A 16,047-nucleotide genomic window follows, 5' to 3' on the forward strand; every position below is an offset into this window, starting at 1 on the left:
TCAACAGCAACTTTATGGAGTTAGTAAAGGAGGCCTTGGAACAGGACCATGAGATGCACAAAATTATCCAAGATGTGGAAGCTGACAAAACCCCGAATGGAATGTACATCCTCGAGGAGAGTATCCTATTTGTAGGCAAGAGATTGTATATCCCCAATAATTTGGAGCTGAAGAAACTCATCCTCCATGAAATACATGATGGCAAACTTGGAGGACACAAAGGACAAAGCAAAACATTGGAGGCCCTTATGAAGCAATTCTTTTGGCCCAACATGAAGGAGGAAGTCATTGACTACATCAAAACCTGCCCCACTTGCCAACTGGTAAAAGCACCATGCTCAAAGCCAACAGGATTACTTCAGCCATTGCCCGTACCAAACCGCCCATGGGATGTCATCAATATGGATTTCATTGTGGAACTTCCCGAATCCCATGGGTACACAATCATCTTTGTATTGGTGGACTATTTCTCCAAGCAAGCCCACTTCATCCCGGCCAAATCACCACTGAATACTAAGGAGGTAGCCCGTCTCTTCTTCACACATGTATTCAAACTCCACGGCTTACCCTTGGCTATAGTATTAGATAGAGATGGAAGATTCATGAGCGACATGTGGAAGGAACTCTTCAAAACCCTGGAAACCCAGTTGAGATTCTCCTCATCCTTCCACTCTGAAACAGATGGACAAGCAAAACGAGTCAACTAAGGCATTGAAGATTACCTCAGAAGCTATGCCTGAGTGGATCAAACAGATTGGGCCTTGTACCTTGATGTCTTGGAATTCCACTACAACAGCTCCATCCACTCGGCCATGGGTTACACACTCTTTGAATTGGCCACAAGAAAAGAAGTCATTATCCCAATGGCCTTAGCATTAGGAGCGGCCAAAGCGGAAGATCAAGATGCAGAGGAATTCCTGAAGAAATGGAGAGATCAAAATGCGGCGGCTAAGCAGAGCCTAGAACAAAGAAAAATCACCATGACTGAGCAAGCCAACAAAAAGAGGAAGGCCGTACTATTCACCCAAGGAGACATGGTCCTAGTCAGCTCTAAGAATATGCCACTTCTCAAGAACATGACTCCCAAGTTCAACCACTGCTACTGTGGACCCTACTAAATCACTTAAGTGCTGAATGAAGTCACCTACAAACTCGACCTACTAGACAGTGTATGTGTCCATAATGCTTTTCATGCTCGTCTTCCACATAGGTTCTATCCCGACAACCAATGGGGACGGCGCGTACCAATGCTCCATTCCAACGGTCACTTTGAAGTAGAAGCATTCCTCTGATGCTGGGAACAAAGAGGATACCTCGAGTATCTCACCAAGTGGCGCGGACGTCCACTCAAGGAATCCACTTGGATTTCAAAAGCAGAGGCTCGTGAGTGCGGCAAAGACGCCTTCACCCTTTGGCTCAAGTAGAACCCCACTACTCCTTCCAATGCCCCTTGAACTTCTCCAACAAACAAGCGGTTCTCAATCATAGGCCCAGAACGCCTCCACTCCTCAAATGTAATTGAGTCGAGGGTAAATTGGCATGGTAATCCCAACACCAATAAATCCAACGGAGCCCTCAACAAGTCTAGATGGGAAGACACTGACCAGCTTGCTAGAAACGGCTGTGTTAAGACCCCCAAGTCCTAGTGCGGCAGACACTGACTAGTCTGATAGTATAGATTGTGTCAAGACCCCATGGTCATATAGACCGGTAGACACTGAATATCTTGATAGAAAAAGTTGTGTTACGATCGCGGATGAGTCAAATAAGCGCTACCCTTAGATTGTTGAGGACATCAATCCAGTAAGCAAGGGTGAGTGTAAGGGCTTTGTAGCTATACTATGCCATTATCACCGGAAACACCTATATAGAGAGTAGTAGTGACTTAAAGCCCTGCCTTGTTTCCACTCTACGTGTGATTCCCTATACCTAGTGGTGAACCCTCTTATGTGCGACATCACGAGGGTGTAGTCCTGGGATGTGCCTATGTTGTACCGCTTCTTTGATTGAATAATACAAGAGTATAGCTTGATCTCACATATCGTGTTGCCTTTCTGTGCCGTGTTGAGTGCGTAATGAGTGCAGGTGCATCACATCCCCCCATATGGAAAATTAATATAACAAGCATATACTAGGAGATGCATAACCACATATGCACACAAACATACCCATGTTTTCACAATTATTTGTCTAATTGAGTAAAAGCATGTAGCACCTTGATTTATCCAACAACCATATGTCTACACATTTAAATATATGTATAGGTAGGGGGTAGGTTAAACACCATCGCCTTACGATCACCCTAATGACTTGCGTTTGCATGGGTCCTAGAGCAAAGCGGTAGTGTATTCTTATGCAAATTTTCGATCTAATTGTAAATTCTGACAATTTCTGTCCGTCTAAGGCTAGATAATTCTTTCATCTTCATTAAGCTTTATTTTTTAATAAAAATCTGCAGTCTTATACCTGTGATTACATCACCTGGTATACATCAGTTCATAAGACACGGCATACATAAATAATCTCAAGGTGGATATATGCACATCTATGCATCCGATTACTTTAGCTATCTGAGTTTGCTTAATGCAGTCCATTTGTCCTCGAAGAGCTCTTCCACCACCCGCACATGATCAACAATACTGGAATGGCATGCACGGACCTCGACTTCTCATGGAAGGAGTACGTCACAGAACCCTCTCAATTCTGGGGCAATCCGGACAGCAAGGTAACACCCTTCATTCAGTTGAAGCAGAGATCCCTCCCAATTTCAAATCAATGTAAGCCACTGAATGCGTTGCAATTTTGCTCCTGTTCATTCATCAGATGGTGGGCATCTCGAACCTTGCATCACAGAGAGGCCCCAAGTTCCCTGACTTTAGGCACACACAGACCAGGCAGCTCCTGTGGATGGATGACTGGAACAATCCCCCCTGGGTCCGAGACGTAAATGCCAGCGGAGAGCTCTGTGCCCTCGCACAGAAGACACAACAAGAGTGGATAGAGTTGATGAAGGCTTGCAGCAGACAAAAGGACCTGCATCAAGGCACCATGATACATGCTGACATTCTCAAAACAGGGTTGCTTAAAACGCTTGGCGCTGCCCTGGTCCGAATGTATGCCAAGTGCGGCACACTTGCAACAGCACAAGAAGTGTTCGATGGGCTTCCGGTGCGGGATGCAGTTGCCTGGAATGCAATCATTGCTGGATATTCCGAGCATGGGTTTGGTGACAAAGCTCTGTATTGCTTTGGACGGATGCGAGATGAAGGCTTCGTTCCCGACAGAGTCACCTTTCTGTGTGTTTTGAAAGCTTGTGGCAGCATAGGAGCAACCAAGAAGGGTGAAGAGATACATGCTGAGGTTCGCAGGCTGGGTTTATTGGAAACTCATGATATGATACTTGGCACTGCATTAGTGGACATGTATGCCAAGTGTGGCGTGCTTACCAAAGCACAAGAAGTTTTTGATGGGCTCTCAGTGCGTGATCAAGTCTGCTGGAATGCTCTAATTTCTGGATATGCCCAACATGGGCTTGGTCAAGATGCTTTGAACTGCCTTGATCGGATGCGAGATGAGGGCTTCTCCCCAAACACAGTCACATTCATATGCATCTTGAAAGCTTGCAGTAGCATAAGAGCAACCGAGAAGGGCAAAGAGATACATGCTGAGGTCAACAGGCTACGTTTATTGGAAAATTATGATACTATACTTGGCACTGCTCTGGTGGACATGTATGCCAAGTGTGGAGCACTTGCCAAAGCACAAGAAGTGCTTGATGGGCTCCCAGTACGGAATGCAGCCTCTTGGAATGCTCTAATTACGGGATATGCCCAGCGTGGTCTTGGTAAAGAAGCTTTGCAGTGCCTTCGACGGATGCGAAATGAGGGTTTCTCTCCAAACAATATCACCTTCATATGCATTTTGAAAGCCTGTGGCAGCATAGGAGCCATTGAGAAGGGTGAAGAGATACATGCTGAGGTCCGCAGGCTGGGGTTATTGGACAATCATGATATTGTGCTTGGCACTGCTTTGGTGGACATGTATGCCAAGTGCGGTGCTCTCGCCAAAGCAGAGGAAGTGCTTTGTGGGCTTCCATCACGGACTGTGGTGTCTTGGAATGCGCTGATTGCTGGATATGTCCAGCATGGGCTCAATGAGGAAGCTCTGAACTGCTTTGAACGGATGCAAGATGAGGGCTTCTCCCCAGATACAGTTACCTTTGTTTCCAGTTTGACAGCTTGTGGCAGTATAGGAGCAACAGAGAAGGGCAAAGAGTTGCATGCTGAGGTCCATAGGCTGGGGTTACTGGAAAATCGTCACCATGTGCTTGGCAATGCATTGGTGAACATGTATGCCAAGTGCAGTGCACTTGCAGAAGCACAGAAAGTGTTTGATGGGCTCCTTGTACGGGATATAGTTGCCTGGAACTCACTAATTGATGGATATGCTCAATATGGTCTCTCTGAGAAAGCTCTAAACTGCTATAAACGGCTGCAAGATGAGGGCCCCTCCCCTGACGATGTAACTTTCTTATGTGTTTTGAAAGCTTGTGGTGACATAGGAGCAACTGAGAAGGGTGAAGCGATATATGCCGAGGTGCGCAGGTTGGGCTTATTGGAAAGTCACAATATTGTCCTTCACACTGCATTAGTGGACATGTATGCCAAGTGTGGTGCGCTTGTCAAAGCACAAGAAGTGTTTGATGGGCTTCCAGTACGAGATGCAGTTTCTTGGAATACATTAATGGCTGGATATGCTCGAGTTGGTAAGCCTAAAAGAGTTTTCAACTTATTCAGCAAAATGAAAGGAGACAGTTTAGAGCCAGATGGTGTCACCTTCAGTGCTTTGCTCACTGCTTGCAGTCATGCAGGTCTCGTGGAGGAGGGGCAAATGTACTTTGATATTATGAGCACTGTATATTGCATCATCCCAAGTCGAGAACATTACGCTGGTGTTGTTGATCTTTTCAGCCGTGCAGGTCACTTTGACAAGGCAATAAACGTGATCCAGAAGGTACCAGATACTAATTTGTGGTTGGCTCTGTTGGGTGGTTGTCGAAAATGGGTAAATGTGGAGCTTGGGAGATGGGCCTTTGAGCAGGCATTGCAGTCGGATGAAAAGTCTTCTGCAGCATATGTTTGCATGTGTAATATATATGCAGCTGCTGGCATGCAGGAAGAAGTGGACAAAGTTGAGGCTTTGAGAACAAAAAATGGAGCATGGAAGACACTATGATGTTGTTGGATTGATGCGGGTGGAGATGTACATTCGTATGCTTTGGGGGATTAGAGCTATCCCTAGAGCAATTGTATGCAAACAAAGCAGAAAGATATCTGCCAAACAGCCCGAAGAGTGTTTCCCACTTTTGCATTGGGTGTGTCACATGCTATGTGAGCTGATGTAAAGAAAAATATGCTATGCAGGCATAGTGAGAAGTTCACCTTGGCATCTGTCTTCATCAATATACCTCAAGATACACCCATACATGTCATGAAGGACATGGTGACAACCATTTTGCAATGCTTTAAACTGCTTTCAAATTGGTTGTGCAGGAATTCCTTTATTTCAACGGGATTCCTGAGTCTGCCAATTGGTACTTATCTTGGTTCGGTCAAATCAATCTCTTCGGTGGCACATGTCATTTATTGTTAAAATGGCCATGGTACTTTTAGATGCAACCTCATCATCAATGCAGCAGTTTGTCCATGATTAGACAGGAGAAAACCTGCTGGAGTAACTTCTTTTGATGATGTAACTGATGAAGCTTGACTGCACCCTTGCACATAAGTTTGAACAGACCTCAGCGAGCTAGTCAAGTATAGAAGCTCTTGCTGGTGAAGCTGAACAAGAAGATTCTGGTGACGGAACAGATAAATTCTAAGCAAACTATTCTTTCTTGTAAACGCATTACACAATCCACAAGCCTGAATGACGACCTTGGTCACAAGGAAACCAGCTATACCAGCAGGCTTTTGTTATACTTACCAAAAAGCAGCTCGTTCCTATGTTTCCAAATGGATCAACACATTAAAGCTCTAACAGTTGACCATAATTTGTAAGACTCATTGAGATTGCCTTCCTCATGAAGTAGGGCATGTTTCCAATTGGCGGAGTGATGCAGACCCACTAACCTCATATAGACTCCATGATATTCTCCAGATTGGTAATGTTCATAACAGTAATCTCTCTTGATTACTTGCCCATATCATGCTTAACAACACAATGCTGAAGTATTTATTTAATCCAGAAAACCTAAACCCAATGTTGGATACATGATGGCATCATGACCCTCGATGCCTTCACCCAACTAGAATATCCATTTCTCTTTCATTAGTGGCGTGGATTGTTATGACTTCTTGCATGAGGGCTGTCCAAGCTGTTGATCTCCCTTTGATACCGATGATGGCTGAGACTGGCAGAGCTGCCCTTAGCATTCATTGTGCTCTGCACATATGTTTGATTATGCAAACAGATATCCGTGAAAAGAATGATATTAGACACAATAGTAAACATTTAGAACTCATAACCATTAGACCTATACATCTCTGTATTTTAGGTCTAGTTTAGCCATTTACGTCGAAAGTAAGTGCGACATTGCCAACACAGGAGCTACACATGCATATAAAGATGCCGTGTGCTGACACTATCAACAACCAAAGGGTGGATGGTATTGCAAACAAAAAATGATCATAAAAGAAGAACTGCAATAGGCCTCTCCCCTCGGTATATATAAAAACTTGTCATGCATCTAAAAATACAGAATACTATAAGGCCTTGCATGAATTGGATCAGAACTATCAGCATTAAGACGAGGGTAAAGAGCATCCATCCATAGAAAAGCCATACCTTCATACCATTAAAAACCCCCCAAAAGAAAAGAAACCCAAATGTAGATTAGTCAGGGTTTATTCTAACCACTAACCTAACTGTACCTAACTAGCCTAAGTCAAAAAATGTTTAAGGTGGAGGCCATTGACCTTAAATATCTCATTTTCAACATTAATATCTTGTAAACTTTAACAACCTTAAAAGGTTCTAACTAGCAAATTTTAAGCTTCCTCGAAAATTTATACTAATGATTGTCATAAAGTAAAACTAAATCATTTTTCTTAAACTCTCATATTTTGATATTTTGATCATGCCAAGCTTTTCGGCGTTTCTGCATGGCTTCTAAGCTTTGTAAAGCTAACAATAATTCCTCATCTAACTTCAATGATTCTAAAAGCCTTTGCTTCAACGATTTGGCTTCCCCTAACTGTAACAATAGAGCTACTCGCAAACTAGGCAATTCTTGCTCAATAGGAAATATAACATTAGTTTCATAAACTAAGTTGAATGGTGTATTGTGGGAGCTTTCGCTCAACTGCCAAGATCCACGGACCGCTTATTGCTTCAAGTGTTCCAAGCAAGCTCTAATGGCTACCTCTCACATAGATGACACGTCATCGATCCCATGAGTGTAATGAGCTTACCTTGATGCCGATATGAGTTTCCTTCTCTCTTGCACACACCGGTAGCTCCACGATCCTAGATGCTAGCTCAAGCCTCCTCAAGCCTCCTCTATCTCCAAGCTCCATTCACCATAGCCGCGCGCGCAAGAGAAGAGAAGATGGTGAAGAGCTTCACCCTCTTGATCCCTCACTCTCACACACTCACTTCCTCACACTCTCACACTTCCTCTCTCAAGAGTACACACAAGCAAGAAGAGGAGAAGAAGAGAAGAGCTCTTGTTAGCCACACACCAAAGAATGAGCTTCCATTCACTTTTTGAACTTTATATATACAACTCCTAAAACCCCGTGGGTGCCCATCCCTTTTTACATGACCGGCCATTGTGGCAAGTTCCCTTTTTCTAATTCCTTCTTCTTGCTTCATGCCCTAAGCCTATACTTGTGTATTCTTTTACAAGTGGCACAGGAGGGAGCCTGGCGCTCTTTTACAAGAGTTTTTGGAGTTCTTGAGGCATCTTTTATTTAAAATTATGCTTTTGGCCCCGGTTTATGTTTAGAGGCTGCGTGTCTTTGCTCTTCTTCCATCTTCTTCCCGCTTTTCCATTCATTCTTCCGCCTTCTTGGCTTGGGGTTAATATTACCCCCCTTCGAGATGGGTGCCAGTCCCATGGCACTCTTGGCGACTGTTGGGGTTTAAGGGGCAGTTGGTGCAGTAGTCGTGTAAGGGCAGAGCCATGTGTAGACTCTGGTGCTCGTAGAAGCTTGGTAGTAAAGTTTGTTGGAGAAGTCGAACGGATAACAAGTGGTTGACGGGGCCTCCGAAGTCGGTGGTGGGTGGTCTCCTTTGTGATGCTTGGAAAGAAAGGGTGCGGTGCTCTTCCTAAGGGGAGTGTCTACCTTATTGGGTAGTGCCTTGTTGTCGTGCTGGTGGAATGGGGAGTTGGGTCTAACCGCGGCCAGCCGAGGTGATATCCCACTCTTGGGGGTCTCATTCGTGCAAGAGGTGCAATGCAAATAGCTTAGGATGACCGGTCTAACCATAGGCGACTGTGACCTCCCTAGGTATGTCCTGCCCTTGATGGGCCCTAAGTATGAAATGGGGAAGTAAAAAGGGGCTAGGAGGTTAGGAGCGGAGCCGGCCGACTGAAGCCACTAGGCACGCCTAACTTGAGGACCCCTAGGTGCAGTGATCGTGCTCTATGTGGTGCTAAGTGCTGCAGTGAGTGAGTTGTTTGTCCATTCCATGTGTAATGTTCCGCTTGCTCTTCCTTGGATGCTTTTTTTTCTTATTATTATTATTCTTTTTTTTAAATAGTATTACACTAGTAGAACGACAGCCTGTACCTAATCTTCCTCGTTTGATTTAGGCGGAGAAGGGGGTCGGATGGATTTGCTCAAAAATTGATGGCTTTGCATGTACCCTTTGAGGTTCATGCTGCGGACGTTGAGGGAGGTGTTGGAGAGGAAGGGATGGTTGCACCTAGTGAACTGGCTGTTGTTCATATCCTCTAGGAGAGCTAGGCAAAAGGAGGGGAGAAGGCTAGCTCTCATCATTAAACGTGCCATGGCATAGCTGTCAATAGCGTTAGGGTCAAAAAAGAGGGAAGACAAGCCACGCTCTTGTGGGGTCAGGTCCTGGTTGAGCAGCAACTTAAGTAGCCTAAGATAATTACAGGTAGTTATAAAGGCTGGATCGGGGCATGAAGAGAAGTCCGCAAGAAAACACATCATGGAATCATTTAGGCTTCCCGAGTAAAAAAGGAGGGCATGTTCGAAGGAGGTGGCATTGGAGTTGTATCATGACGCCCATGGAGGGTGGCAACAAAATCCACACCTACCCTACGAGGATAAGCCATGAATGTGGGGTTGTTCCTCTCATAGGGCAGGGTGTTACAAAAGGCCATCCAGGCGAGCATGCTAATATCACACACTCGCCTCCTCCATAGGGGTTGGCAGTTGTAGCCCTGTACAGTATGTGGTATTTCGAACACCTTGTCTTGCCAAAACTCAGCTTCTTCCCTTCCCCATAGAGTGGGGGTCCTCTCCCTTTCTTCCAGCCATTTTTGTCCCAGTCGGCCGCCAGTTGTTGCGATCACCTCCTCCATCACCTTGATCAGTAGGACCCTCCGCAGGCTATTAGGCATGAAGAAGTTGAAAGTGAATGGGTCCTTTTCTTTTTCTTGCCGTTCCCAAATCACCAACTCCACGCGGAATCCAGCCGGGAGGTCATTGGGGCACGGTGGAAGGGGTGCGGACGGCTGCACGACCGGTTTGCCCCTTAACTGCTTCTTGGTTTCCTCAACTAATTTTCTTCGTCTCTCCCTTAGTGCCACTTGTCTTTCCATGGAGGGATCAGTCTGTTGCTGTTCGTAGACATGCGGTGAGGGGGGTTGTGGGATTACCTCTTCTTTGATTCTCCCCATAACGAACTCAAGGTCAGCCTCCTCCCTGTTAGAATATCAAGCTCCCATTATTCTCCTGTCAGTTTGTATGACTAACATTAGCGGTGTTCAGCTGTATTAGCAAGTGTGGGACATTAAATAAGTCGGTGGTCTTAGACCCAGTGTGAATGGTCCTACGGACCTTAGTACTATTGTATACACTTATGTTATGTGTGTGGTCTATTAGATAATGGAAGAAGGAGAGAGCACTCAGCTCTTCACTCTTGTCTCTGTCTTTGAATCTCAACATGGTATCAGAGCACCCATGACTGGGCTCTGTGGAGTGCATACGGGAAGAAGACTTGAAGATTGAACTGACAGGGTTGAAGAGAACAAAGGACTAATTGTCATTTTCCTATGCTACAAGGTAGGCATTATCATTGTGACTTGTCATTGCTTGAAGGAGGACCTGTGACTTGTTTGGAGCCTTGTAAAGGCTTGGTTGATCATCATTGAGGGGATGTACATCGAAGTGATCATCAGCGTGAAGAAGGAGAAGCCCAGATCTATCCACGCAAACTGCGCCAGGTTGCTGATCTGCATATGCTGGCTGGATAAGCACATTGGAAGGGAATGGAGCACTTAAATTCTTGCTAAATCATCATTGGAAGATGGTTTATTGTCTTGGAATGCTAACCCTTGATGTAGAGCTCATCTATGAGCTGTGACAGTTGACTATAGATTTGAAAACAGTGAAGACCTGCTGTAATTAGGGTGTATATAGCATACACTTGGTTCTACTCAAGAGCTTTGAGCTTCTTGGCATGCTCAAGAGAACTTGTTGAAGCATATACATGCTCTGGGAACCATATGCATTGATTGACATGGTTGTGGACCGAAGTTATTGACTGAAATGCTCAGTTTTGGGAAGTCAATGACAGGCTGAAAACTGTCATAAAATTGTCATCATCATATAGTCAGTGCCTTGAAGAAGTACATGCCTTTTGTTACCTACAGGGAGTTGTATGGTACGGGATATGACTGTTGAATGCTATAAGCATTGATAAGAGCATTGAAAGCTCTTAAAAACTGAAGTATGAATCTAGAAACAAATGTATTCACAGGGTATTGACTGGTCATAAACAGTGAATGCATTATATGACATTGCCTCTTACAGATAGAGTGTCTGCGGATGCTTGTTTGGTCATGTATTGACCTGTACACACAGTGGCATATGTATGAAGTGGTTTGAGGTTCTCTTGGGCTGAAATACATCTTGGTTTGACAGTTTATTGGTTGTATACAATCTGTGAGTAGATTTATGTCACTTGTACTTGCTGGATATGCACTGTTTTGTACCCGTATGCTTATGACTGGACTGCCACATGTACCAGCAGATATTTTGGGGGGTTTGGAACATGTATGACATGTATACACATTGATTTTGGCCTTGAAATTGCTGCTGGTTACTCACAGTTTACAGTTTTCAGACTGTATGTATTTACCCTGGCAGTGAGGTTGCAGGAGTTTAAGCTGAAGCAACTCCATAGCATATGTATTGGCTGTTATACTTATGAGTTAGATCACTGGTTTGTGGACTGTTTTGAGCTGTCATTGGGCCAAAATAACCTGGTTTTTTACTGCAATTAATTGTAGAAAATTGTCATAAACAGTTGAGGATTGAACTTGGTCAGTCATACTTGTTGGCTTGTGGGAAGTCAGGTAGTGACTAAATAGTGCCTGGTACAAAATGGCTAATGCAGAGAGGACTGACAACATAACCCAGATAATGGGGGAAAAGCTTGATAGTAACAATTATGTCATATGGAAGTTCCGCATGGAGAACTTCTTAATAGAGAAAGGCTACTGGGAGTTGGTGACTAGAGTAGAAGCTGAACTTGAGCTCCCAGATCGACCTACGGCTGATCAGAGACGATTACATTGAGCTTGGACAGAAAGAGCGCGTAGAGTCTTGCACTGGCTCTCATTATGTATCTTAGATGCCATGGTAATGCAGATAATAAACTGCAGCTCTCCTAAGAATTCATGGGACATTTTGGTCAAGTACTATGGCACAACCACAAGTGCCAGGAAGATATAGTTGAAGTAGAAGTTCAGCAACATGGAGAGAAAGAGCAGATCTATACAGGATTATGTCATGGAGGTTAAGACCATTGCGGATCAGCTGGCATCTGTTGGTTCATAGGTTGAAGATGAAGATATGGTTGCTGTGACTTTGAATGGCTTGGGGCCTGAGTATAAGTCTTTTGACACTTCTGTGTCTATGCGGGCTGAAATGCTTGATTTTAATGAGCTGGCTGCATTGGTTATCCATGAAGAGGTTAAGCTTGGCTTGGCTACAGAATCTAGCAGTTCTAAAAACAAGGATGCAGTTTTCTATTCCAATCAGCACAGCCGTGGAAACCGTGGTAGAGGCTATTGTTCTGACAGAGGAGGCCAACAGAATGCATCCTATGGCAATAACAACTAGCAGGTATCGAATGCAAGAGGTGGTGGAAACTTTAGAGGCAGGGGGAGATCTAGCCCTAGAGGCAGAGGCTCCTGGAAACAGCAGCGTCCATTTGATAATCCGAACAAGGATAAGGATTGTCATTACTGCGGGAAGTATGGGCATATTGCCAAGGACTACTGGAAGAAGCAGGGCAATCAGAAAGGCAAACAACATGGAAATTTTGCTACGTCTAGTCAGATAGATGATACTTCAGGAGATAGATTTTTTGCCATGCAGTATGTAAAAGACAGAGTTACTGAAAAATCCACTGATGATGTAGTTTGGTATATTGATTCAGGGGCATCAAACCACATGACTCCTCGTGGTGATTGGTTCACTGATATGGTGGCTGAAAAACATGGCTATGTCTGTATAGGTGATGACACGCAGCATAGCATTGAACATAAATGTAAAGTGCCTCTTGTGGTTCATGATGGCAGAAAGAAAAATTTGCATGATGTATTGCATGTTCCTTCGATTACGAAGAACTTACTATCTGTCGGTCAAATGACGGAGCAGAATTTGCAGGTTAGATTCAATAAGCATGGCTGCTTTACTGAAGAGTTTGGCAATGGATGCAAGTTGATAGCTCGCGGTCACAAGAATGGCAGAATTTTTACTCTTGATGCTACCTTGCCAGAGCTGAATTCAACTATGTTTGCCCATGGTTTTGGCACTATCAAAGATTTGGAAATTTGGCACAAGAGAGTGGGGCATGTGAATTTGCGAAGGCTACAAATTATGCAGAAAAAAAAGCTCGTTACAGGTTTACCCAAGTTCGAATACTCAGATATTGGTCATGTATGCGATGCTTGCCAGTTTAGTAAGCAGTCAAGGTTGCCATTTGTCAGGCATGTAAGGTAGAGTACACGTCCGTTGCAGTTAGTGTACTCTGATGTTTGGGGGCTAGCCCATAATGCATCCATGGGAGGCTCGAAGTATTATGTGACATTCATTGATGATTACAATCGCTATACTTGGGTTTACATTCTGAAGACAAAGGATGAGGTGTTTGCTATTTTTCATCGGTTTAAAAAGCAGGTTGAAAAGGAATCTGAATGTTATATCTCTTGCTTGAGATCAGATAGCGGTGGGGAGTATGTGTCAAATGAGTTTGACAACTTTTTGGCTGAAAATGGCATATGCAGGCAGCTTACCTGCACCTACACTCCTCAACAGAATGGGATAGCTGAAAGAAAGAACAGGGTCTTGATGGAAGCTGCTCATGCCATGATGAATGAGAAGAAGATACCGCTCTATTATTGGGCTGAGGCAATTATGACAACCATGTATATCTTGAATCGGACTCCCATTGCAGGTATTCATGAGATGACACCGTTTGAGAGGCTGTATGGCTATAAGCCAGATGTAAGTCACATGAAAGTCTTTGGCTGTCTTGCTTATGTGCATATTCCAGATAAAAAAAGGAAGAAGCTGGATCCAAAAGCACATAAGTGTGTTTTTATTGGCTATTCGTAGGAGAAGAAGGCATACAAATGCTATGATCCCTCTACCAGGGAGACCTTGGTGAGCAGGGATGTTATTTTTGATGAGATGGGTTCTTGGTATGTATCACTGGCTACAGTGCCATCGAATATGCCTTCCACTCATGTATCTACAGTTGATTTGCAGCAGAGCACTGCTATGACAGGACCCAGTAGTCAGATAGTATCCCCATGGACAGGGAGATTGAGGAGCTCACCGTCCACTGACACCAGTATGCCAGTGAGGGGGAGATATGATGTCTTGGACAGCAAAGGAAAAGAGAAAGTTACTGAGGATGCATTTGGTATGATGACACCTGGTAGAATGACTTCTGGATATGAGTCTGCTGACACTTTAGACAGTGAACTTGGTATTCCGACTGTCTATACGCCTGGCACAAGGCAGAGCAAGTACATTCCGCCTCATGAGAGAGGGGAATCGAGCAATGCACCATAGCCTAGATGCTCATAGAGGGTCAGATAACCTGTTGATAGGTTGACATATAGTGGCTACACTGCAAAGCATTATGCTTACATGACAAAAGTAATGGAGATCAAAGAACCAGGTACATATGCTGAAGCAGTGGAAGATGAGAACTGGTGTGTAGCCATGGATGAAGAAATGAATGCCTTGGCTGAAAATAAGACATGGGATCTTGTGCCAATGCCTGAAGGAAAAAAGACCATTGGCTAGAAATGGGTCTACAAAATCAAATGCAAGTCGGATGGCAGTGTGGAAAGGTACAAAGCCAGGTTGGTTGCTAAGGGGTATGCCCAACAGTATGGACTTGATTATGAGGAAACATTCAGCCCTGTTGCCAAGATGGAAACCATACGCACTGTGATTGCTTTGGTTGCTGCTAGAGGCTGGAAATTACAGCAGATGGACATGAAGAATGCCTTTCTTAATGGTGACTTAGCAGAGGATGTCTATATGGTTCAGCCAGAAGGGTATGTTCACCCTGATTTTCAGCATTATGTATGCAAGTTGAAAAAGGCACTGTACGAGCTGAAGCAGGCTCCGAGAGCTTGGCATGCTAGGATCAGTAACTACTTGCAGAGGTTGGAATTTATTGTTGGTAGGGTTGATCACAGCCTATTTACAAAGAAGACTGATAGTGGCTTGGTAGTGCTGGTCATATATGTTGATGATTTGATAATCACTGGTGATGATGACTTGGGCATACAGCATGTAACGAAGATTCTGAAATCTGAATTTGACATGAAAAATCTTGGTGAATTGAAGTACTTTTTGGGTATTGAGGTAATCAAGGCTGAAAATGGTTTATGGCTGATGCAGAAACATTATGCCATGGAAATGTTGAAAAAGTATGGCATGGCTGAATGCAAACCATTGGATACACCCCTTGATCAGAATGTCAAGTTGGACATTAGCATTGGAGCTAAAATTCAGGATGTGACTATGTACAGGCAGGAGTTTGATCTACTTGACCATCATTAGGCCAGATTTGAGTTATGCAGTTGGGCTTATAAGTCAGTTTATGCAGAAGCCCAGGAAGGCACATTTGGATGCTGTTAGGTAGATTATGAGATATGTTAAGTCCACTGTAGATTATGGGCTGTTCTATATGAGAGATATGCCCTTGAAACTGGTTGGATACATAGATGTGGATTGGGTAGGATGCTCATATGATCGCAGATCTATGAGTGGTTATGCTTTTGGCTTTGGAAGTGGCATGATCAGCTGGAGCAGCAAGAAGCAACCAACGGCTGCATTGTCTAGTACTGAGGCAGAGTACAGGGGTGCTGCATTGGCAGCATGCGAGATTTCATGGTTGCTCAAGCTTATGACTGATTTGGATATTCAGGTGGATGCTCCAGTGACCTTATTATGCGACAATCTCAGTAGTGTACTCCTGGCAACGAATCCAATATACCATGCTAGGACAAAGCACATAGAGGTACACTACCATTTTATCAGAGAGATGGTTCTTGCAAGAAGAGTAGATCTTATGCATGTGAAGACTAATGAATAGGTTGCAGATATCTTTACCAAGTCTTTGGGTAAAGATAAGTTTAGTAGTTTTAGACAGCTACTTGGAGTTCATCAGATGATTTGAGCTCGAGGGGGAGTGTTAGAATATCAAGCTCCCATTATTCTCTTGTTAGTTTGTATGACCGATATTAGCTGTGTCCAGCTGTATCAGCAATGGAACATTAAATAAGTCGGTGGTCTTAGACCTAGTGTGAATGGTCCT

General features: G+C 44.1%; 1 protein-coding gene across 1 annotated transcript; it reads left to right on the forward strand.

The window, feature by feature from the left end:
- The first annotated feature begins 2,504 nt into the window (after positions 1-2,504).
- On the forward strand, positions 2,505-6,565 carry LOC148039406 (pentatricopeptide repeat-containing protein At2g03380, mitochondrial-like). The gene is made up of 2 exons (XM_087690395.1): positions 2,505-2,725; positions 2,824-6,565. Exons 1-2 carry the CDS (start codon positions 2,627-2,629, stop codon positions 5,233-5,235), a joined length of 2,511 nt encoding a protein of 836 aa, XP_087546521.1. The 5' UTR covers positions 2,505-2,626; the 3' UTR covers positions 5,236-6,565.
- The last annotated feature ends 9,482 nt before the right edge of the window (positions 6,566-16,047 follow it).

Source organism: Lygodium microphyllum, chromosome 2 (assembly GCF_053477565.2).
Source record: "Lygodium microphyllum isolate KBCC chromosome 2, Lygodium_microphyllum_v1.1.10, whole genome shotgun sequence".
NCBI classification, from domain to species: Eukaryota; Viridiplantae; Streptophyta; class Polypodiopsida; order Schizaeales; family Lygodiaceae; genus Lygodium; species Lygodium microphyllum.